This window comes from Budorcas taxicolor, chromosome 21 (genome assembly GCF_023091745.1).
Source record: "Budorcas taxicolor isolate Tak-1 chromosome 21, Takin1.1, whole genome shotgun sequence".
Lineage (NCBI taxonomy): Eukaryota > Metazoa > Chordata > Mammalia > Artiodactyla > Bovidae > Budorcas > Budorcas taxicolor.
The window spans coordinates 30,045,329-30,067,749 of NC_068930.1; the positions used below are offsets into that span (position 1 = coordinate 30,045,329).

At 37.7% G+C, this 22,421-nt stretch overlaps 1 protein-coding gene across 3 annotated transcripts in view; it reads left to right on the forward strand.

Moving 5' to 3' along the window:
• Positions 1-17,842, forward strand: part of ZFAND6 (zinc finger AN1-type containing 6) — a 55,743-nt gene extending 37,901 nt beyond the window's left edge. For 2 of the 3 annotated variants that reach the window (XM_052659495.1, XM_052659496.1), the window contains 5 exons: positions 8,415-8,585; positions 9,809-9,917; positions 10,821-10,921; positions 14,573-14,686; positions 16,928-17,842. In XM_052659495.1, the coding sequence (XP_052515455.1) occupies positions 8,432-8,585; positions 9,809-9,917; positions 10,821-10,921; positions 14,573-14,686; positions 16,928-17,076 (627 nt within the window). In that variant the 5' untranslated portion in view covers positions 8,415-8,431 and the 3' untranslated portion in view covers positions 17,077-17,842. Of the gene's footprint in view, positions 1-1,417; positions 1,564-8,414; positions 8,586-9,808; positions 9,918-10,820; positions 10,922-14,572; positions 14,687-16,927 lie in introns of those variants that run through there. The other variant, XM_052659497.1, reaches the window with a different exon arrangement.
• The last annotated feature ends 4,579 nt before the right edge of the window (positions 17,843-22,421 follow it).

Consider the following 22,421-nt stretch of genomic DNA (forward strand, 5'->3'; position numbering starts at 1 on the left):
TTATCAGTAGCCATATAGCACATTACCCCAAAACTTAATGGCTTAAAACAACAAACGTTTATTGTCTCGCATGGTTTCTGTGAAGAATAGAGAAGCTGCTTAGCTGTGTAATTTTGACTCAGGGTCTCTCATGAGGTTGCAGCTCAGATGTCAGCAGAGGTTGCAGTCATCTGAAGACTTCACCAGGACTGAAGGGTCTGCTTCCAGATTCACTCAGATGCCTCGTGGCCTGAGGCCTCAGTGACTGAGCAGGTGGGGCCCTCCCTACAGCATCGTAGGGCTTTCCTGAGAGCGAGCAATCCACGAGAGAGAGCAGGGCAGCAGCCACAGTGTGCAGCGTCTGTCTTGACTAGACTCAGATACAGACCATCACATGCACAGCATTCTGTTGTTATCCAGACCAACACCCAGACAATGCGGGTGGGGACTACCAAGGGCCTGAATGCCAGGAATCCTGGGGCTCTCTGGGGGTCTCCTTGGAGGCTGGCGCCTGGTTTACATGGTATTGTCTCAGTGTCATCACAGAGCAAAGCCTGCCTCTCTCCCAGCAGTACCAGTGAGATCCAGGGAGGAGTGACTGAGTCATGGGCCAGACTCGGATCACATGCCCCCCCCGAGACAGGTCCGGCTCTGAGGAGGCAGGGTTAGACCTATCTCAGCAAGTGAGAGAGAGGTTCTGCTATCTGAAAGGGTAAGGAGGAAGATGTACCAGGCAGACAGAAACTGTCAGTTCAGGAATATGATATCTTCATGTCCAGCTATTGAATGCTTTTATAATTATTAAGACACCATGGATGTTATTTATAGCCTTGGTGAATAGAAAGCAGTGTGCTAAATAGAGGACAGTTTGTACCAAGAGCATTGCTGTCATTTTTCCCATCATAGCTACAACTCTGTGTAAACTATACCTGCTGTTAAAGATTTGTGTGAAATACTGCCTTTCATAGTTTTTTCCCCTTATTGGGTGATAAACATATACTTAATTAAGAGATGAAGCTTAGGGAGCAAATAATACTTTAAATTTACATTGTCTGGATTAGAGAGAGTCCCACAGTTAGTAGGACCTCTGCCCCTGGGAGTCCCAGGGCCACCTAGACTCCCCACATTCTCTCCGGTGATGATTACATTAACACCATTTGCTTATTTAATCCAGGAGTTGGCACTTTTCGTTCGTCACCTATTTTTGTTCAGCACATGACGCAAGATTGGCTTTTGTATATTTAAGTGGTGAAGGTAAAAATCAAGAGGAACATTTTATAATGTGAAAATTCTAGGAAATTCAAATTTTGGTGGTCATTAACTACAGTCTATTGGAACATTGTCGGTGGCTGCTTTGATGTGACAGTAGTGAATTGAATAATTGTAACAGGTTGCATGGCCTTGAAATCTAAAATATTTACTATTTGGTCATTTACAGAAAGCTTGCTGGCCCCTGATTTACCCATTTTTGGGTGCAGCAGAGTAGAGTCATCTAAGGTGGGAATGCCAATCGATTTTCCTGAAGCCTGTCTTCTTTACCTGGAAGAACCATAGTGGCCTCAATTTGTGAGACCTGTTGTGCTGGTCAGTGAAAACTTTATGTCAATAACCAGGGAAGTGAGGTTTGAGTATACTAGAATTGGCTCAGGGGTGTCTTATCCTTGTATAACTTAGTATGTTGAAACTGATGGATTAATTATTTGCCGGGAAGGAATATCTGGTATCCCCCAAGATGTCATCCTCTTGTTAGCTGGACTCAAGCCATTTTGTCCTTCAGCCCACACAGTGGCAGGAAAGACAAGCTAACATAGGGACCTAGGAACTCCTGTACAGAGAGAGAGCTGCAGGGCACCCTCAGTACAGTAGGAACCCTAACTCAGAGTGAACAGGGTAACTCTAGACTGTCAGAGTGAACAGCATCATCACCACATCTTCTGCTCTTTCATCTGTTCACTTTATGAATGTCCCTAGGTTTTCTATAACCTTTGCAGAGGTTCTTGACCCCCAGAACATATGTCTCTTGCCTACATGATAGCTGATGGAGCCAAATGCTGAGAACTCTGGGAAATTACTATATGCTACCAGGAGACATTAATCTCAAACACCTGTGAGAGAATGGGTATTCTTTTGGTCAATTATTATTAATAAAACAAATTATAGAAGAATGTTCTACTTTGCTCTTTTCTGAGATCTCCATTTGGTAAAATTGCAGAGGATTAGCCAGTTTTGAGTGGCCTGCAGTGTTAGTTTGAAGTTTAGTAGGCATTCTTATGTAACTCAGCATGTGTATTTCTTTCTTCTCCTGAAATAAATAGTAATGATTCCAAGTTGAAAAGGTGGTAGGTGTTAACCTAAGAATTAAAACTCTGATGCTTATGAGCCAGGTAACTGAAAGTTAAGATAGCCTTGAGTTGGAGAGTATAGGCTCTCTCTGAGAAGGATCCCAGCTGATAGGTTTAATTTTGGGAACATCAGTCTACTGTTGTCGGGTTTTGCTATTTTCAAGAGGAGCTGAAAATCTGGGATTTTTTGTTTGACATTTCCCCAACTTTTGAAAGTTAACAACTAATTAAAAAAAATTAATATGTGCTGGCTAACCAAACATGCCTGTGGGTCAGATTTCACTTGTTTGCCAGTTCACAACTTCTGTATTTAACTCGTCATTGTAAACCATATATCCTCCCTATTTATTTCAGAAGGAGGGAGAACAATGAAATGAAAAATTATATGTGCCTTCTATAACTGGTTTGGATTACCAATCATTCTTGCTGAGTGACTGTTTCAATATATGAATCATGGGTGCTGTGGTTGAAACATTTTTCATCGGCCTGTTTTCTCCCCCTTTCAGTGGAAAATAACCCTTTTGGGGGGCCTGATGTGAATAGTCCAACAAAAATGAAATGTGTGTATTCAACAAAATACTTCGTAGTATTCATATTAGGCAAAAAGGGAATTTGAAAAAGAAACCATTTACCTGGGAAATGACTTGTATACCTGTAAAGCATTTGAGTAACAGGTGAGCTTAAGTGCCCCCAAAAGGTGATACAGAGTGTGTCTGTTGGAATTCAAAACAGGAGGATCGAGGTGGACAGAAACGAAACCAGAAGAGGTAGAATTTAAGCTGATTCCTGAATAGGATTGTTGTAGGCAAAGTGAACCGGACAGCATTTATGAAGGAAGGAGCAGTATGAGTTAGGTTTTTGTTTCCAGCAATGAGCATGATTTGTTTCAAACAGATGGGAGCAAAGGACCCTCTACTTTTAGGCAAAGCAGAGATAGAGCAGTTACTGAGTTTCCACTGTGTGCCAGGCACTCTATGGATGCCTTCTGTATACATTGTATTACTTAATCTAGTTATATAAATATGAACACCCTTTTAAGGAGTTGAAACCTAGGGAAGTCTAGTAACATTTTCAAGCTCTTATAGGCAATAAAAACGGCAAAGCTGAGCTCTGACCCCAAGCCTATTCACTTTGCACTCAGCATTTACTTTGCAGGGAAATTGGACTGGTTACGGTAAGTTGTAGGTCTAGTACTCCTTCCTGGGGCGAATATAGAGTAACTAAACTGGAAGAAATATGATGAGAACTTGGTGTTCTAGGAGAATTTAAATAAGTGGATTTTGAGGAGAGGTAGTAAAACAGAAGGAAAAATACTATTAAAATAACCCAGATATGAAATGATGAGAATCAGAATTGGGATGCAAAAGAAAAGAGCATGAGATATTTCCAAATGAAAATTATTGGAACTTGGTGACTGAACTCTAGGGAAGGAAGCAGAGTGAAATAGGTTTGCCGTGTATTTGCAGTTATAATTGAGTCTATGTTGCATTCATTCATTGCTGTTCTTTCGTCAGAATTTTAATAATTAGTAATGAACTTTCTTTGTAGTCTTAGAAGTATTTGATCTTGAATTTTGTATGCTAATGAAAATTTCTTAGGTTAAAAGACATAAAGGAAAAAAGCTTCTCAAGAACTTAGTTAAGCTAATTAAAGCTGCATAATGAAAAAATTTAAAAAGCTGCATATTCAACCTTAAAGTTGAGTAAATGAATGAAATTTTAAATTACCTTTAAATGAAAAGAATAAGAATTCATGAATGTTCACAAATTTGTAGGTTTGGCAGGACAGGATGGACTTTGAAAGTCATTCTCTTTTAATTTTGTTTTTGATTTTTTAAAAAAAGGACATTGACCTCAAAGCTTATAGATATGTGGCCTTGGGCAAGTTACTAACTTTCTTTTAATATCAATTTTCTCACTTAAAATGGGGATATCACTAATACTGACATCCTAGGGTTCTAGAGAGAATTAAGTGAGATAATATAAATAAAACAATAAAAGTGGTTTGTGGCCCATAGTAAGCTCTGAGTAACTAAGTATCTGAGGAAGGTAGAGAGGACAGTCAGATGTGGGTTTGATTATGAATGTTATTAAGAGTCAAATCACATTTTCTGAATTCTCTTTTAATTCCTGCTTTTTTTTTCAATTCCACCGTGCTGATCCATTTTTCTCTGGCAATCTCAGTCTTTACCTCCTTGGATTTGTGGTTCTATAATCCCACAAAACCTAGAGCAATCAAAGAATTGTTCTGCTTTCTCCTTTTCTTTCCTCTTTTCCTTCCTGAATGCCAGTTTCGTGGGCCCTTCATAGTTACCTACCAAAAAGGTACCGGAGCATGGGGACACCAGACTTTCAGTTTCTCCAGAGCCACCCCATCTTTGCCACTACACATAAAGATAAACTAGGACACCCTTTTATGGCTCTTGGTCTCTTTTTTAAATCTTCATGGAAAGTTACATTTTGTGACCTAACCATGAATAAATAAAACTGATTTTTTTCCTTTTATTTCTCTCTTCTTTTCCTGTGAAATCCTTTGTGCTTTTTATCTGCCATGATAATAGTTGTTTTTGAAAGCTTTTGACTTACAAAATTACTGCTAATTTGCTACTGTGCAGGGTATTTTGGCTTGGGGAAATTGTTAACGTTTTGAATTTTAGTCTTACTGTTCAAAAGCAGAGGTTGTGATACAAAAAGCTTCGTGGTCATGTTGTGCTTCTTACCTGTGACTCTGAGTTTTTATAGAAATAAGATAGTTCTCTTTTCTGGATGCTTGTAATTGGCCAGCATATACTGAAAAATTTGTCAGTACTGGTAGGGAAAGTTTTTAATTCTTATAGAATTTTAATGTCATTAATATGCAGTATAGAATAGTCGGTGATTTAGAACAGTGTTTCTTGGTAATTCCCTGGCTGTCCAGTGGTTAGAACCTGGCACTTTCACTGCCCGGGCCCAGGTTCGATCTGTGGTTAGGGAACTAAGATCCAGCAAGCCGTGAAAATAAATAAGGACACTGTGTCTCAATCTTTTTCCTTTATTGCCCCCTACCCCACTCCCAGGAGTCTTTTGAAATAGTTTTTTCCTTATTGGCTTCCTACCTCCATACAACTTTAATTCCACAGATGCAGTTACCTATATATGTATTATCTGTACATCTGTTTCATACATACAGAGTAAGGGGATTTTGTATTCCCATCTCCAGGGTCAGAGTCTGTCTTCTTGAGCTGGTGCTGCTTGCCGTGCTGGTTACAGCAGCAGGTTCTCAGAATTTTTGGTTTCAGGACCTTTGAGTTCTCAAAAGTTATTGAGTACGTTGAAGACCTTTAGCCTGTGTCTGTCATATCTTGTGAAAATTTTATCATATTACAAGTTAAAGTGAGACAGTCACAAATATTTATTAGTTATTAATTCATTTAAAAGTTATTGTGAAAAATAACTCCCCCTTCAAAGGGTTCAGTAAGAAACATGACATTGTTATGCATTTTTGCAAGTTCTTTAAGGTCTGACTTAGAACAAACAGCTGGATTCTCACAGTTGCCTCCGTATTCAGTCTGTTGGTTCATGGTGTCGCAAAGACTCGGACACGACTGAGCCAACTGAACTGAACAATGTTTAAAAAAAAAAAAAGCTAGTGTCATACAGATATGTAGTTGGAAAAGGAAGGAGTATTTTGATAACCTTTTCAGATAGCAGATGTCTCTCTTCTTTGATATTACACCAAAATGTGACAATTTGTAGTTTCTTAAAGGGATAAGTTACAGTGTAGAATCTCATACTGTGTAAAAATGTTTTGTCCTGTTACTCTGAAACCCATGGGTCTATCTTTCCCTTTGAGAGAGTGTTTTGTTCATGAATAATTTTGTACCATAGTACGTTAGTCATTTTGAAAATACTGGTTTCCTGGCTTATGCACATCTCCCAAATGTTGATAATAGAACCAGTACTCACATGTCATTAATATCACTACTAGTCAGCTTCCCTGGTGGCTCAGATGGTAAAGAATGCCTGCAGTGCAGGAGACACGGGCTTGATCCCTGGCTTGGGAAGATCCCCTGGAGAAAGAAGGCAACCCACTCCAGTACTCTTGCCTGGAGAATCCCATGGACAGAGGAGCCTGGTGGGCTACAGTCCATGGGCTCACAAAGACTCCAACATGGCCGAGCGATTAATGCTTTCACTTTTTTCACTAATTTCAGACACTATCTAAAAATTACTTGTCAAGCTTTTATGTTTTATTATTTAAATATTGTCCTTGGCAATAAATACTATTAGTTATTTTTCTTGAAGTAACAGGCTTCATTCATTTCTGAGAAAATATCTGATATAATCAAGTCTGAATAATCAGTTTGTCAGTTCTTTGAAACAAAAAACCTGTTCTGTGAAGATGACTCAGCTTGTAACTCAGACAATTGTTCAAGTGCTTTTTCTTCACTCACCATACCTCTGTATGCAGCAGGAATGCTTTATGTGTATTTCCCAGTTTGTCACACAAAATATTAACAAGTTGTGTTTGTTCAGTCTCAGGATTTAATAAATTAAGAATTTTGCTGTGACAGTATGGTGATGAAGAATATAATGGTGCTGTATGTCATGGTTTGACTCCTTGATGAGGCTCCAGGTTCTTAACCACCTTTGCTGTTTACTCATCATTGGATTCTGAGATGACTTGGCTTCATAAAGTAAAAAAGATGTTCTTCAAAATCTCAGATTCAGTTCCTAGGCCTAAAGATTATCAACAGTTTTAGGTTTTTCTTTTTAAAGGTAAATGCTAAACCTAAACCTGCTTTGTTTTATAATCCAGTCAAATGCATTATTGCTCTTGGTTCTGAAGTTTGCATTAAACTCACCCCATTCACCCCTCAATCCACAACAGTGTTTGCAAATAATTTAGGTGGAAAAAAAAAATCTGTTAGTGGTAAACAGTGAAGGTTTCTTTCATTGTTTATCAATTCGAGAAAATTTCAGTGGCAAAACACTGTCCTTCATTGTTAGTCTTATCATTTGTGATGTTTGAACATAGACTTCTTTGTAAAGACACCTACACCCATTTTGGAGTAACCTTCATTTCATTTGGGAGGCTTTTTGTTGTTGTTTTTTTTTAAATACGATAGAACCTGTTATTACCTTCTGTCACGTTATTCATGCCAAAGAACCACTTGCTCCTTGGGAAAAATGGCACACAGGGTTCTTCTGTCTGCTGTAATTGATTATTGCCTGTGGTTCCCAAACAATTCCTCTGCCTGTTAGTTTTAAAATTTTAAGTACTTTAAATATTTTGTCCCCAATTATATAGTAGTATCTTCATTTAAGAGGATTTTAAAAGTACAGAGAAGATATACATCAGAAAAAAAAATCTGTTAGCTTTCCTATCCTTAAGATTTAGTCTTTCTGATCCTTATCGATGAGTAATAGGTTTGTCAGCATTATAAATAAGCTGTGAAGTACATGCCTTGTGTATATGTGTGTATATATTCATATGTATTTATAATTTTTTTCTGATTCTACCCAAATTATTCTGTTGACGGAGATGATGGGTTCAAAAGGGCAGTCTTTCACAAGGCTCTTAAGATGAATTGTCAATGTAGCTTTCTAAAATGGCTGACTCACTTTCTCATTTTACCAGTGTTAAATTTCTCCACATCTTCACCAGCATTGATAATATGTTAAATGCTTTTTAAACAGAAAACATTATGCAAGTTAAAACATGAACTTTTTCAAGCAAAGGTGAAGTGAGTAGGCCTTACTAATACAACAAAGAACAAACTGTATTTCTCATTCCTAGGTGTCCAAGCTGAACTAGACTTAAAGGATTTTTCTTAACATTCTGATGGTGTAGTGTCTTTAGATCAGATACTTTTGTCTAGTTCATAACATTGTTTGAGCCAGTACAATCCGCCTTTTGTACAGTGAGGGTTGGAGATAAAAGTTCAGTTTTTGTATCCTTTCGATATATTTTTTTCTCTCTCTACGCCAGACAGCTATAGAGTGGTTTGGGGAGGAGTATATGTGCATTTTCCTTTATTACATAAAGCAGATTTGGATAATATATGATTGTAGTATATATCAGAGTTCTCGGCTTATTCTGTGTAAATTTCAGGTGTGCAACAGAGGAACATGGCTCAAGAAACTAATCACAGCCAAGTGCCTATGCTTTGTTCCACTGGCTGCGGATTTTATGGAAACCCTCGTACGAATGGCATGTGTTCAGTGTGCTATAAAGAACATCTTCAAAGACAGAATAGTAGTAATGGTAGAATAAGCCCACCTGGTAAGTAGTTCTTACCTGGTAAGTAAAACACAGCGCTGTTCATAACTGAGATACAGCTGAATAGCACAGGCTACCCAGCACCTCTTCCTGCTTTCACACTGTACTTGCATTACTACATTTACATCAGGAAAATGTCTCATTACATATTGTAATGGTCAGTGGTAGGGCAAGAGAAAGAGGAGTGTCTCCACTCATTGAAAAGAACTGCTGTAGATCCATCTCAGTCTTAACATGCTGCGCTCGAGAACTCTTATCTTACTAATTAATAAAATAGATGCGCACTCCAAGTATGTAGAGCTGTCTTGGAAAATAAGCTCTGAAGGAGTAGGGGCTGTATGAGGACCTTGGTTCTTTTCTCTAGGATGACTTCTGAGGCCAAGGTAGTTGGAGGAGAGAGTTCCAGATAGATAGCCACAGATGACTTCAGAGAAACCCTTCCTCCCTTCTGCATAGGAAGGAGAGGTGGGGCAGTTTGACTCAGAGAAAAAGGTGTTTGTTCATCCCCAGTTCACTTGCATTATTTATGCGTTTTTATGTCAGAGGATTCTCCTGGAATTGATATGGCTTTTGCTTCAGTGATTGTGTAAAAAGGGATATTGAACATGAGCTTTACTTATCTAGGATAGTTCTCATGTAGGTTAATGCCTGAATGTATAGGTTTCTGTGGTTAATCAAAGTGCAGGCTGTTACTTAAGTTCATTTAAAATTGCTTGTGAAGTCTATTTCATCATTTGCTTCCTGTTCAAGCCGGACTTCTTTAAATTTTCTTAAGGCTAAAATCAAGTGAATATAAGTTACCATATTGTTTTGTAAAATCATTATCTACATTTTTGCCTTATGAAGAACAGGTAAAATAATATAACCTGAGTGCAGATTTTAATTCTGAACTTACATTTGCCTTACTGCTGAATTCTTTTTTATTTTAAAGATCTCATTGTGCACTGTTATTTGGAAGACATTTATGAATTAAAGAGTTAGTGCGATAATTCTAAAAAATAGTAGTTTAGGTCTTGACTACATATATTTTGTATGTGGTAAAATTAGCATCCTTTTCATAGGAAAATTATTGAAAACTTTTAGCTAAAGTAATGAACCGGCATATTACATAGTAAAACAAAACCCGTGTACTGTATTTCGTGGGAAACTGGTCTTGGTTTTTTTAGATAAGATGCCGGCCCGCCCAGGGCACAGAGTCACTAACGTGTGATGTGGTCCTGTTGCAGCGCCTTCTGTCACAAGTCTGTCTGAGTCCTTACCAGTCCAGCGCACAGATGGTAGTGTCCCAGAGGCTCAGTCAGCGCTCGACTCAGCAGCTTCATCTATGCAGCCAAGGTAAGAGGCTGCCTCTGAACTGTTCGATAGCCAGAGAGCTATCGAAAAGTAAGGCATTTTTTCCGTATCTGGTCAGTTCTGTTATTTAAGGAAAACTATTTAAAGTCACTTTAGGATTAACTAGCAGAAAATTGTATCTGTCTCATTATTATCGCTGACTAGTCAAAAAAATCTTTTTATTGGTATTACATTACAGTGAGAGTAGAGAGTTGTCTTAAAATTTAATGAAGAGATTTTGTTTTTCAGACGGCTTTTTTTCTTTATTTTTCTTCATAATGTATCCTGACCAACCCCTGAAGTCCTTTTGAAGCATGTTAAGTTCTAGTCATAGGCCTTTGATGCAAATACTAGTGCTTTGTATTAAAAAATGGTCTTGTCACAGGTTCTCTGTTTAATATCGTGTGGTCCTGTTCTCTGTTTAATATCATGATGTCGTCCTGATACCTGTTTGTATTGTAGTGTATTTTTTTTTAACTGAAGTCTTTTAGAAGCTGGAAACACAGAAATGTTTGTTTCATTCTTACCCTGCTGTTAGGAAATATATACTAAATTTCTGCTCTGAAGTTTTTTCCAATTCTTCTGTGTCCATCAGTGCATCATATACAACTTTGTGTTAGGGTTCCTGAAGCATGTCTTTATCATACTAGTGTTCATTTAGTGAATTCATACACAGTGGACATGTACTATTGCTTTATTTCAAAATCAAAAAATTTCTGGTCCAAATTGGTCTCAAGTTTCAAAATTCTGTAGTTATATGGAAGTTATTTTTTTTAAAAAAAGCATTTCTGGTTAATTCCTGTCTTAATGATCTGCTTAGATATGTTGAACTCTTATTTATTAATCGCTTAGTTTCTGGTCATGAAGAGATTATCTTTTAAAACCTAAATATTTTTGCTTTTCTAGCCCTGTGTCAAATCAGTCACTTTTATCAGAATCTGTAGCGTCTTCCCAAGTGGACAGTGCATCTGTGGACAAAGCAATACCTGAAACAGAAGCCCTCCAAGGTTTGCACATGATCTAGCACATGTTGGTCATTAAATGTTTTGAGTCTTCTTAGCCAGGCACTCTCCTAGATGCATGTGTTTTTTAAATTACCTGCCTAATACGTATTTTTTATATTTGTTTTCTTGATGAGCAGGGTGTTTTACATTCTTAAGTACTCAATTGACTGAAATGTAGGGAACCTTTTCCCACTTATATGTAATTAGGTCATCAGCATCAACATAGAAATTTAAAATCTGTTTTGTTTGAGAAATATAATTAAATGAATGAGTGGTTGTGTTATACTGTTCTCTTTTACTGTTTTGTTTGTTTTAACCTAAATATTCTTTCCTCTCCCATGAACCGGGGCTGCTGGTTTAAGAGGAATCTCTTGCTTTGGACTTGGATTATCTATTTACTTTGACTGGCACCCCCACCACCACCCCCGCAGCGCAACAGTCACGCTGAGTTACTCTTATTTATAGCATGGCATCTCAAGTTCTTGCCCATGCCCTTCGTATCCCCATTATGTGAACCAAAGTGAAGTGGATCTAGGAAGACTGGAATATGTGTATGAAGGCTTTCTTCATGGGCAGAGCTATTAGAGGAGGCATTTAGGATGCTGTGAAAAATCTGTGCTTGGTTAATTATATTCTACAGTGTGTGGAAACGATGTATGTATTGAGGAGGATACTCTGGAAAGAAGCCTGAAGATGAGCTTGTGTCATTTGACCTGTGCCATGATTTAAACAGACACGATGCTGTACCCATTGAAGCCTTCCACTGTACATGGTGTTCACAGGGTGACGACAGATACACCTGGCAATCTTAGCTGAAGTTTGCTGAAGTTTAACTTTAGTTAAGCTAGCTAATTCCCCTTCCTCTGATTTCATGTCCAACAAATGATTGGCATAATTTGCCTCCTTACACATTTTGCTGTAGGAAGAGAATGTAACTGTCTGATTAGGATAAATAGTCCATGCAATTATGAATATTGTAAATATTCATGATTATTATAAGTGAATAATTTTTATTTTTAGTTAAATAGAAAAGTTTAAGGATGGGCAGAAACAGAGGATATTTTTTAAAGCAGAAATAGAAAAATTCCCCAAGTTTAGTTATCCATTAGACATGGGAAATAAGACAAGAGTGATGTTAAAGCTTTCAGTTGGATGACAGTTGAAACGGCAGTGATGTGTTTGTTCTCAACAGGGAGGTTGAAAGAAGTGATTGTGAGACAAGATTTTAGATAGAGCAGATTGGAAGTGGTCACGTTTCAAAACTTAAAGACTCAGTTGGAGGTAGTAGATGGGTAAATGGGTATTTGAATGTATGAGCGGTCTTCTCCTTGGCCCAGCTCGGAAGATGAGAGGCAGAATGGAGAAGAGCAGGTAGGCGCCAAGTCTGCACCAGGGAGAGGACACAGTGTCTGCATCCTGGTTACTTCCAGGGCCCACATGCAGAGAATTGAGAAACGGGTTGCTTGGCAGTCTCCAGAGAGAGCTAAGGATGGAAGAGTGAAAACAGGCTGCTGACTACGAAGGTGTTATTTTACATCTTAAAGTTGAACAAACTTCAGAATGTTGATAGTGGGGAATTATATGGTGCTTAAGAATAAAACAGCGGTTGTTTTACAAGTTTGACCAAAAAAAAAGATTTTAAGTTGGTAAACTATTATAATACGAAGACCCATTTATGGTATATGGATAATAATAACAGTTTTCTTCACCTAGTGCTGAGTACATTAATGCAAAGATGGTCTTGATGCTTTGTTAGAAGAAATTGTGCATGCCGAGTTGCTTCAGTTGTGTCCAAACTCTTTGCGACCCCATGGACTGTAGCCTGCCAGGCTCCTCTGTCTGTAGGATTCTCCAGGAAAGAATACTGGACTGGGTTACCATGCTCTCCTCCAGGAGATCTTCCTGATGAGGAATTGAACCCATGTCTCTTATGTCTCCTGCATTGGCAAGTGCGTTCTGTACCACTATTGGGGTTTTAAATTGTATAGACTCCTTTTTTTTTTCCACGTGTAATTTCAGTGACTTAAGTTAAACCACCATTAACTTAAGTACCTTTCAAGAACTTGGCATGCATAATTTCAGCATAGCAGAATCATTGAACAATCAGGTGTAAGTTTCATATGAGTTTGAGAGGGTTCTTTTTCCATGTGTAAAAGCTCTTAGGCTAGTTTTTTTCTTTTTTTAAAGTCTTGCTTATACTGTTGAAAATGTCCTATTATAAACCCTCATACAACTGAGTATCTATACAGATACACACACTCATGACACACAATATACCTGTGATTTCTCTATTTGATAGGAATAAATGCAGAGAACATTTTTTATTTGATCGGAATAAATGCAGAGAATGTTTTTTTCCATCTACTTAATAGATGGACGAAAAGATGTCTTTGACTCAAGTGCTGTAGTCATTTGAGCTGGAACTGGAACCTGGGCACCTGACTCCAGGCCATTATTCTTTCCACTAGACAGCTGTGGTGCTTCCTGGAGTAGGCTGTCTGTGTGTGTGTTCCTGCTGCCAGCTCCAGCCTCCCTCAGTTCCCAGGGTAGGGTCAGCTGGTTTGGTGACTTGCCCAGGTATCTGTTCTCTCTCTTGCCTTATCGTTCCACTTGTATCCCTCAAGCAGAATTTATTGGATAGGAAAATCATCCCAGATGGAAGAAGGCACACGAGTAGCTGCTGTGTGCCTAAACCAGAATTCCCTAACATTGTTTATTGGAGTTTTCAGAGTGGTGTCCTTGAAACAGATTTTTTAGGTATTTTGCTTCTGTAGGTGTTTTGCTCATAATCAGGATATGTTGCCACCAGGTGGGTGGTACTGCTTCCATTTGGTCCTCATGGCTCTGAAGAATTTTTTTCATGTTTAATTGAGAATTTACTATATTAAAACATCTTTCTCTTTTAATTATGCCTTGTGATTTAATAAATAGCAGTATCTCACTTATACAGTGAGGAATGTGTATCAGTTAGGAATGACAGGTTTCCAGTTTATTAAACCCATAAGTTAGGGTGTAGGGGCAATAATTTGACCTGAATTTTGGTGGAGATGGCCTTGGGTTCACTACTTAATTTACTATCTTAATTGTAATGTTGTAATCAATATATATTATTCCCCATATTTTAAAGGTTTTATATGAAATATTCTGAGAATTTTGAACATACTTAGTATTCCACTGAATCTTGGTTTTAGGATTTCTTTCCCTTGTACTTTTTGAAATCTACATAGTTCTGACTCAGCAATATTTAGAAGTTTGCATGTGACCGTTTTCTTACACATTTTCTTTCTTTCTCCCGTAGAATACCCAAGTAGTGTTTGTGTGTTGTATGTCTTTTATGGGTCAAATATATAATTACCAGAAAGTTTTGAAAATATAGCACTTTCTAGAGTTATGTTAACATCTCAATGTATAGTTTAGCTTTTCTGCATGTGTGTATACATACATACTTAGCATATATCTATGCATTTAACAAAAAGGGGGTCATATTATATAAACTACTTTGTAACTTAACTGTGGGCATCTTTCCATGCTAATAAATAAATACTCAATTATCCTGTGAATAAACAGATCAGTGGGGGCAAGTGGGGGTAGCAGCCACCTCACCTCAGAATCTCATTGCACAGTTGAGTTTCACTACCTTCATATTTTTGTCAGCTTCAGTATCAGAAACGGCACAGCAGGCATCTGAAGAGCAAAGCAAGTCTCTTGAAAAACCAAAACAGAAAAAGAATCGCTGTTTCATGTGCAGAAAGAAAGTGGGACTTACTGGTAAGGGCCTGAGTCACAGGTTTAAATTAAGATTTTATTTAAGATAATGTTTGACTTATTATTAATGGCTTCAGTTAAGATTATTTCTGTTTCCATGTGAGTTAATAATGGATATGCTTCACCTCCTGAATATTCTTAAGTAAAAGTAGCTTTAATTACATACCTAATACTGAAATAAGTAGCTTTTCTTTTAAAATTCATTTTAACTGCATTTGAGAATGTTAGACAAGTCAAGTCAGTATGCCAGGCTCTGTGAAAGGGCAGGGGTGTCTCCTGCCTTTAGAAAGCCAGAGATGGTTGTGTGAGAGAGGGTGTTTAAGTACTTGGTGAGCCGTGTGTAAAATGGCCAATCATTGGTTGGTGGTGCGGGCTCACAGAGTTCATACATGTAAGGTGATAGACCTGTCCTGCCACCCAATAAGTAATCAGTACGTGCTGACTGCTGTAACAGAGGTATTAGATGGTTTTAAGAGAGGGGAAAATGTTCGAAATATTACTTGGCTATTTGGCAAAGCAGGTACATTTAAATGCAAATAGATTGCTTTGGGAGTTCAGAGATGTGTGTAATTATTGATAATTCATAGGAGAGGAGCAGAGGCCCATCAAAGAATCCGGAAAGTAGGATGTTTCAGCTGAGTCCTGAAAAGTGAGTAGGACTTATAACTGATGGACATAGGAGCATTTCAGGCAGAAAAAAAGAGCTTGAATGAAAGCTCAGAGAAAGGAAAGAATAGGGCATGTTGAGGGACCATAAATAGGGAATGTAGCACAAAATAGGTGCAGAAGGGTGTTAGAGACCGTCAGATGAGGCTGATGATGTGCACTGTGGGTAACTGATGAAGAAGAGTGGCAGCTGTACCGCTTAAGAAACTGACTTAAGAATAGATAGGATTTTGAGCAAAATTATGTTTTAGGAAGGTTATGTGGCTAAGGAGTAGATAAAAGAGGAAAGGAGATTTATAGTCTGATATCAAAGATATTTTAAGACTGGCTCATGCCTTGGCAAGTGTATTTATTTAAAGAATACAAACATGAACAAATAAGGCATTTTAAAGTGTGTGTATATATATTATATAATAAATATGTATAGTATCAAATACTGTCTTTCTAAATCTCAGAAACTTAGACTTCATGAATAGAAGACTGCGACTTAGTAATTTCTGTCTTGTCCAGTCTTGTTAGTCTGGTGTTACTTTTGGCTTCATTTTTCATTCATTATTACGAAGTCACAGGAGACTTCCTGGTGGTCCAGGAGTTAGGACTGCACACTTTCACTCCTGGGTTCAATCCCTGGCCGGGGAACTAAGATCCCACAAGATGTGTAGTGCAGCCAAAATAATAACAATAAAATTTTAAAAATAAAATGTTATGAAGTTACAGGATATCTTTTGGAAGTTTTTTAAAAAATGTGGTAAAGGAAGTTTGCATCAAAGGTCAACATTTAAAATATTGATTCCTGTGTTCTAACAATTCTATCATACAGTAAAAATCTTTTTAGGGGTGCAGGACTAGTTTTATTTAAAGACTATTCACCCTGCTTATTTCTCTCTTTTGGCTTCAATTCTTGGGGCATTTCCCTAAAATAAATAGCATTTATTGCATCTTCACTGTATGTTAGGCAGGTAATACTTCCTCATTTAATTCTTACTATAACTGATTTCCAGAATTAGAGGTGCAGAAACTGGGGCTCAGGGAGGCTTGGTAATTTGCCTGTGTTAGTAAATAGATTCATGCTTAGGCAACTGCAACTGGATCTCATGCTCTTAGTCACTGAGCCAGATTACAGTTCATATTTCCATTAGAGATTGGCCAAGGAAAGCTAGTGTACTGTTTTATTTGTTAACAGTTCTGTACAAAGTTTCATCTTTCTTAACTAAATCTCAAGGTTGTCTTCTGACAGTATGCTTATTTTTTCACATTGTAGTATTTGAGAAATGTCTTACATTTTCATTTTATCAGTCCTGTTTTTGATAGGAAGCAGTTGTGTTTCAGGTGAAGAAACTTGAGCTCAGAGAAGTGGCTGTGACTTGGGCTGGCACAGACCTGTGTTTGTAGGTGGTAACAAGAACTGAAGCCATCAGCTGGTGAATTTGAGAGTATACTAGGTTGTACAACTGCTAGTTTGGAATGATTCTTTAGATTGCTGCCCTACAGACATGATCTTTTTAACATTAATTATGTAGAGAGTTTAATATTTAGACCTTGCACTCAACTCATGTACATGTATTAATCCATTTTCAGGGTTTGAATGCCGGTGTGGAAATGTTTACTGTGGTGTACACCGTTACTCAGATGTACACAATTGCTCTTACAATTACAAAGCTGATGCTGCTGAGAAAATCAGAAAAGAAAATCCAGTAGTTGTTGGTGAAAAGATCCAGAAGATTTGAACTCCTGATGGAATACAAAATCCTTTGACCATCTGCAAACTAAAAACTGACTTGAGGTTTTTTTTTTCCTAGTCATTGGGAATGTAGAGCAATGTATCTTGCATAGACCTTTAATCATACATGTCATCAGAAGAATAGATTTTTGTTTTTGTTTTGAAAATGACTCTGAACATTTATTTCCATTGCAGTTTCTGTGGCTGAAAAAAGTAAACTTTACGAGTATTATCCTTTTAAGATCATTTAAATTTTAGTTGAGTGCAGAGGGCTTTTATAACAAATATGGAGAAATTTTGGAGGGCTGTGATTTTTCCCAGTATTAAACATGCATGCTTTAATCTTGCAGTTTATTTTCTCATTGTGTATGTATATATAGCTTTTCTCTGCAGCACGATTTCTGTTTTGATAATGTCCTTTAGGGCACAGCTAGTTATCAGTAACTGAATGTATCTTAATCATTATGGCTGCTTCTGTTTTTCCTTAACAAAGGTTATACATATGTTAGCATATAGTTTCTTTGCACCCACTATTTATGTCTGAATCATTTGTCACAGGAGAGTGTGTGCTGATGAGATTCTAAGTTTGTGTGTTTTTAAGTTTTTTTGAGCGAAGGAAGGAAAAGCTGTATGCATTTCTTTGCTGACTGCAGGTTTCTTTCAGATGATGTTCATCGGTCTGTGTGTATACAATATGAAGAATGATCTGAAGTAATTGTGCTGTATTTATGTTTATCCACCAGTCTTTGATTAAATAAAAAGGAAAACCATAACGTTCCCTTGTATTACTTTTTCTCCATTACTCTTGCTGGTAGTTCATTTTGACTTCTGGTCCTTTAGTTTTCTGCTTTACTGATTTTGTGAGATGAGCTCTCAGGTCTATCTGTGACTGATACTTAACGATGATAAATTGTGATCTTACATTCCCGTGAGTTGAATGTGTCATATTTTCTAGCTCTTGTTTGTTTCTCTGATCTGAACTCTGTCACAGCGAATTAGTATCTAGTAGAAGCTTCTTTTTCTAGTAGGATTAGAGAAACTGAAAGAGCATAACTCAGACATGGAGAGCTGGAGAACTGTGGAGTAGAAAGATCTCCAAAAAGCCATTTGTTCTGTGGTTTTTAAACTTACCTGGCAGCCAGCCTTTTAAAAACTTGAAATAGTGTGTAAAACAGATTAAATAGTATTTTACAATACAGATTTCTAAGTTTATATTTGTTTACTTAATACTTGTGTATTCCATCTTAGTTTGTGTATTCTCCCTCCATATGTAATGATGACTTAGCATTGGAATCTGTAAATATTAAATAAGAGAAAACCATTATGACTATCTTAGTAGATCCGATTAAAGTATATAATAGGACTTAACACCACCCAGTCATAATAAAAACTTGATAAATTAGGACTGGAAAGGAATTTCCTTAAGGTGATAGCTTCTGTGTAAATCTGTAAAACAGAAAACAAGCATCTGCCACAAAGAGGAAATTTCATACCCCTTTAAATTCAGAAACAAAGGGCTAGTTTTCCACTATCACTGCTTATATTCAAAATTGTGTTGGAGATCCTAGTCAATAGAATAAAAAATGTTATAAGAAATAAAAAGTAGGAAACATTATTTGTACGTTACACATTCTTTTTTTGTAGAAAACTCAAATCTAAAGAGAAAATACCAGAAATACCAGGGTTTCATTACAGTGGTAGGTGTAACATTAATTTTCTGAGGCCAGTTGCATTTCTTTGTATCAGTAACAATCAGAAAACTGGAGGACACATTTTACAATTGTAACACCAGTTCAGTTCAGTTCAGTTCAGTCGCTCAGTTGTGTCCGACTCTTTGCGACCCCATGAATTGCAGCATGCCAGGCCTCCCTGTCCATCACCATCTCTTGGAGTTCACTCAGACTCACATCCATCGAGTCAGTGATGCCATCCAGCCATCTCATCCCTGGTCGTCCCCTTCTCCTCCTGCCCCCAATCCCTCCCAGCATCAGAGTCTTTTCCAGTGAGTCAACTCTTCGCATGAGGTGACCAAAGCACTGGAGCTTCAGCTTTAGCATCGTTCCTTCCAAAGAAATCCCAGGGTTGATCTCCTTCAGAATGGACCGGTTGGATCTCCTTGCAGTCCAAGGGACTCTCAAGAGTCTTCTCCAACACCACAATTCAAAAGCATCAGTTCTTCGGCGCTCAGCCTTCTTCACAGTCCAACTCTCACATCCATACATGACTACTGGAAAAACCATAGCCTTGACTAGACGGACCTTAGTCGGCAAAGTAATGTCTCTGCTTTTGAATATGCTGTCTAGATTGGTCATAACTTTTCTTCCAAGGAGTAAGCGTCTTTTAATTTCATGGCTGCAGTCACCATCTGCAGTGATTTTGGAGCCCCAAAAAATAAAGTCTGACACTGTTTCTACTGTTTCTCCATCTATTTGCCATGAAGTGATGGGACCGGATGCCATGATCTTCGTTTTCTGAATGTTGAGCTTTAAGCCAACTTTTTCACTCTCCTCTTTCACTTTCATCAAGAGGCTTTTTAGCTCCTCTTCACTTTCTGCCATAAGGGTGGTGTCATCTGCATATCTGAGGTTATTCATATTTCTCCAGGCAATCTTGATTCCAGCTTGTGCTTCTTCCAGTCCAGCGTTTCTCATGATGTACTCTGCATATAAGTTAAATAAGCAGGGTGACAATATACAGCCTTGACGAACTTTTCCTATTAGGAACCAGTCTGTTGTTCCATGTCCCATTCTAACTGTTGCTTCCTGACCTGCATACAGATTTCTCAAGAGGCAGGTCAGGTGGTCTGGTATTCCCATCTCTTTCAGAATTTTCCACAGTTTATTGTGAACAATGCATGTTGAAGACCTCTTTTAAGAAAAAACTTTCAAACATTATTGAGATAATAGCTAAGACCTGACAAAGTAGGGAGAGAGAGAAGTTTGCAGCTAGGCAGACAATGTCAAGAAGATGTATTTTGTACCCAAATAGACCTATAGATTCAAAGCAGTCCCTATCAGAGTCCCACCAAGTTTCCTCCTGAAACTTGTTAAGGTGGTTCTAAATTAAAAGATAAAGGTGAGCCCAAGGCTAGGACATTTCAATAAAGAAAAATCAGGGAGATGGGCATTTTTCCACTCTATGTAAGACTCATCATGAAGCCATGTTCGTTAAAATAGCATGGTATTCACTAAAGGTCATACAGAATCCTAATAGATTAGACCAAAATACCCCCAGAAAAGCCATGCATGAAATGAACTGGGTGTAAGAGATACAGCACACCACACTGGGGGAAGGAGACTGTGATCATGACAGCTAGCCCAACTAGTCAGCATAGAAAAGAGGTGAAAATTGCTCCCTATCATGCCACAGGGAAAAAATTCATGAATTAAATGCAAAACACAAACTTTAATTCTCAAAAAAACATGATTACTGCTTCGACCTTGGATATAGAAGGACTGTTTAAGACACAAAGCATTGACTGCAAGAGTTACTAATGAATTTGTCTATTAAAATGAGGCATTTAAAACCAAAAATACCATATGGTAAAACCATCAAAGAAAGTGAAAGCCAAGTTACAAACCAGGAAAAGTTAAAATGCAAATCAAGACCACAATAAGATACTATTTTATACCCATTCAGCTAGCAAAGCTTTAAAAGTGTTTGGCAGTATCTAGTGTTTGAAGGGTTGCTGACATTAACCAAAAGTGTGGTTCAGTCCTTAGGACGGTTTGGAAACTAGTACCTTTTAAAATTGGACTTTTAAACATCCTATAATCCACAAATTTTACTTCTCAAAGTGTGTGCCCCAGAAAAACTTGCATATAGAGAACAGTACACATGTATAGCAATTTTCAAAGCCTTGTTTACAGAAAGCAAAAATCCAGAAACCGCTCAGTTCCCCTTTGAAGAACGGATAAAATGTGACATATTCTTAAAATGGAGTATAAATAGTGATCAAAACTAGTGGGCCCTAGAGACAACAATATAGAAATACCCGAAGTCCACAGTCTTGATTACAAAGATTTTTAAGTGACCACATGTTAAAGTTGGGAGTCTGGGTGATGTTTTTTTTTTTGATGTTTTTCCCACATACACAATTTACTCCTTAAAATTTTATTTAGGAAAAAGCCCCAGATACTTAAATTCAAAAGAGGTCATCATTTTTAAAGATTATTATACAAATTGATTAATTGAGACTTTAGTTCTAAGTAACTCAGCTTACTAGTATGCCCACCATTTCTAATGTAGCCTGTTGTCTAATGTTTGATGTTTTTTTAAATGAAACACCAAAACCAGGATTCATGGAAATAAAAAAATGAGTAAGTTGAACTTCAAAGTTAAAAATTTCTCTGCAAAAGGCATTGCCAAGAGAACAGAAAGACAAGCCACAGACTGGGAGAAAATATTAGCAAAACACAGTGACAAAAGTCTTACCCTAAATAAAAAATAACTGTAAGAAAACAAACCCAGTTAAAAAATGGTCAGAATATCTAGACATCTCATCAAAGAAGATACACAGATGGCAAATAAAACTAAAAGGTGGTCAATATGTCATTGGAGAATAGCAAATTAAAGTGAGATGACACTAATACCTATAAGAATAGCTAAAATCCAAAAGACAACACCAAATGCTATCGAGGATGTGGAGCAACAGGAATTTGAGTTCATTGATGATGGGAACGCAACATAGGACAGAAGGAAGAAGTTGGGGAGTCTCTTAAATTTAACCATAGTCTTAAGGACAAGCAGTTAGTTGTATTCCTAGGTATCTGTCCAAATGAATTAAAGACGATGTCCACACCAAAACCTGCACCCAAATGTTTTTAGCAGCTTTATATATCCATAATTGCCAAAAATTAGCCAAGATGTCCTTCATAGGTACCGATAAACGGTGGTACATCTGTATAATCAAATGGTATTTAGCAATAAGAAAAAAATGAGCCATCAAGGCACAAGAAGACATGAAGGAACCTTATATATTGCTCGGTGAAGCAGTCCAAAAAGACTCGCTAATAGATGACATTCTGGAAAAGGCAAAACTATAGTCAAGAGGTGGTCTGTGTTTAGGTAGAAAAAGGGATGAAAAGGTGAAGCACGGGGTTTTAAGGCAGGGAAACAGCTTCCATGACACTGTAATGGTGGATACCTAACTATGCATCTGTCCAAACTTGTAGAATCCTACAACACAAAAAGCAAAAACCCTGGGACTTCCCTGGCGGTCAGGGGTTTAGACCACCTTCCAACGCAGAGGGTGCAGGTTTGATTCCTGGTCAGGGAGCTAATCCCACGGTGCCTCCAGGCCTAAAAACCAAAACAAATCAGAAGTAATATTGTAACAAATGCAATAAAGAC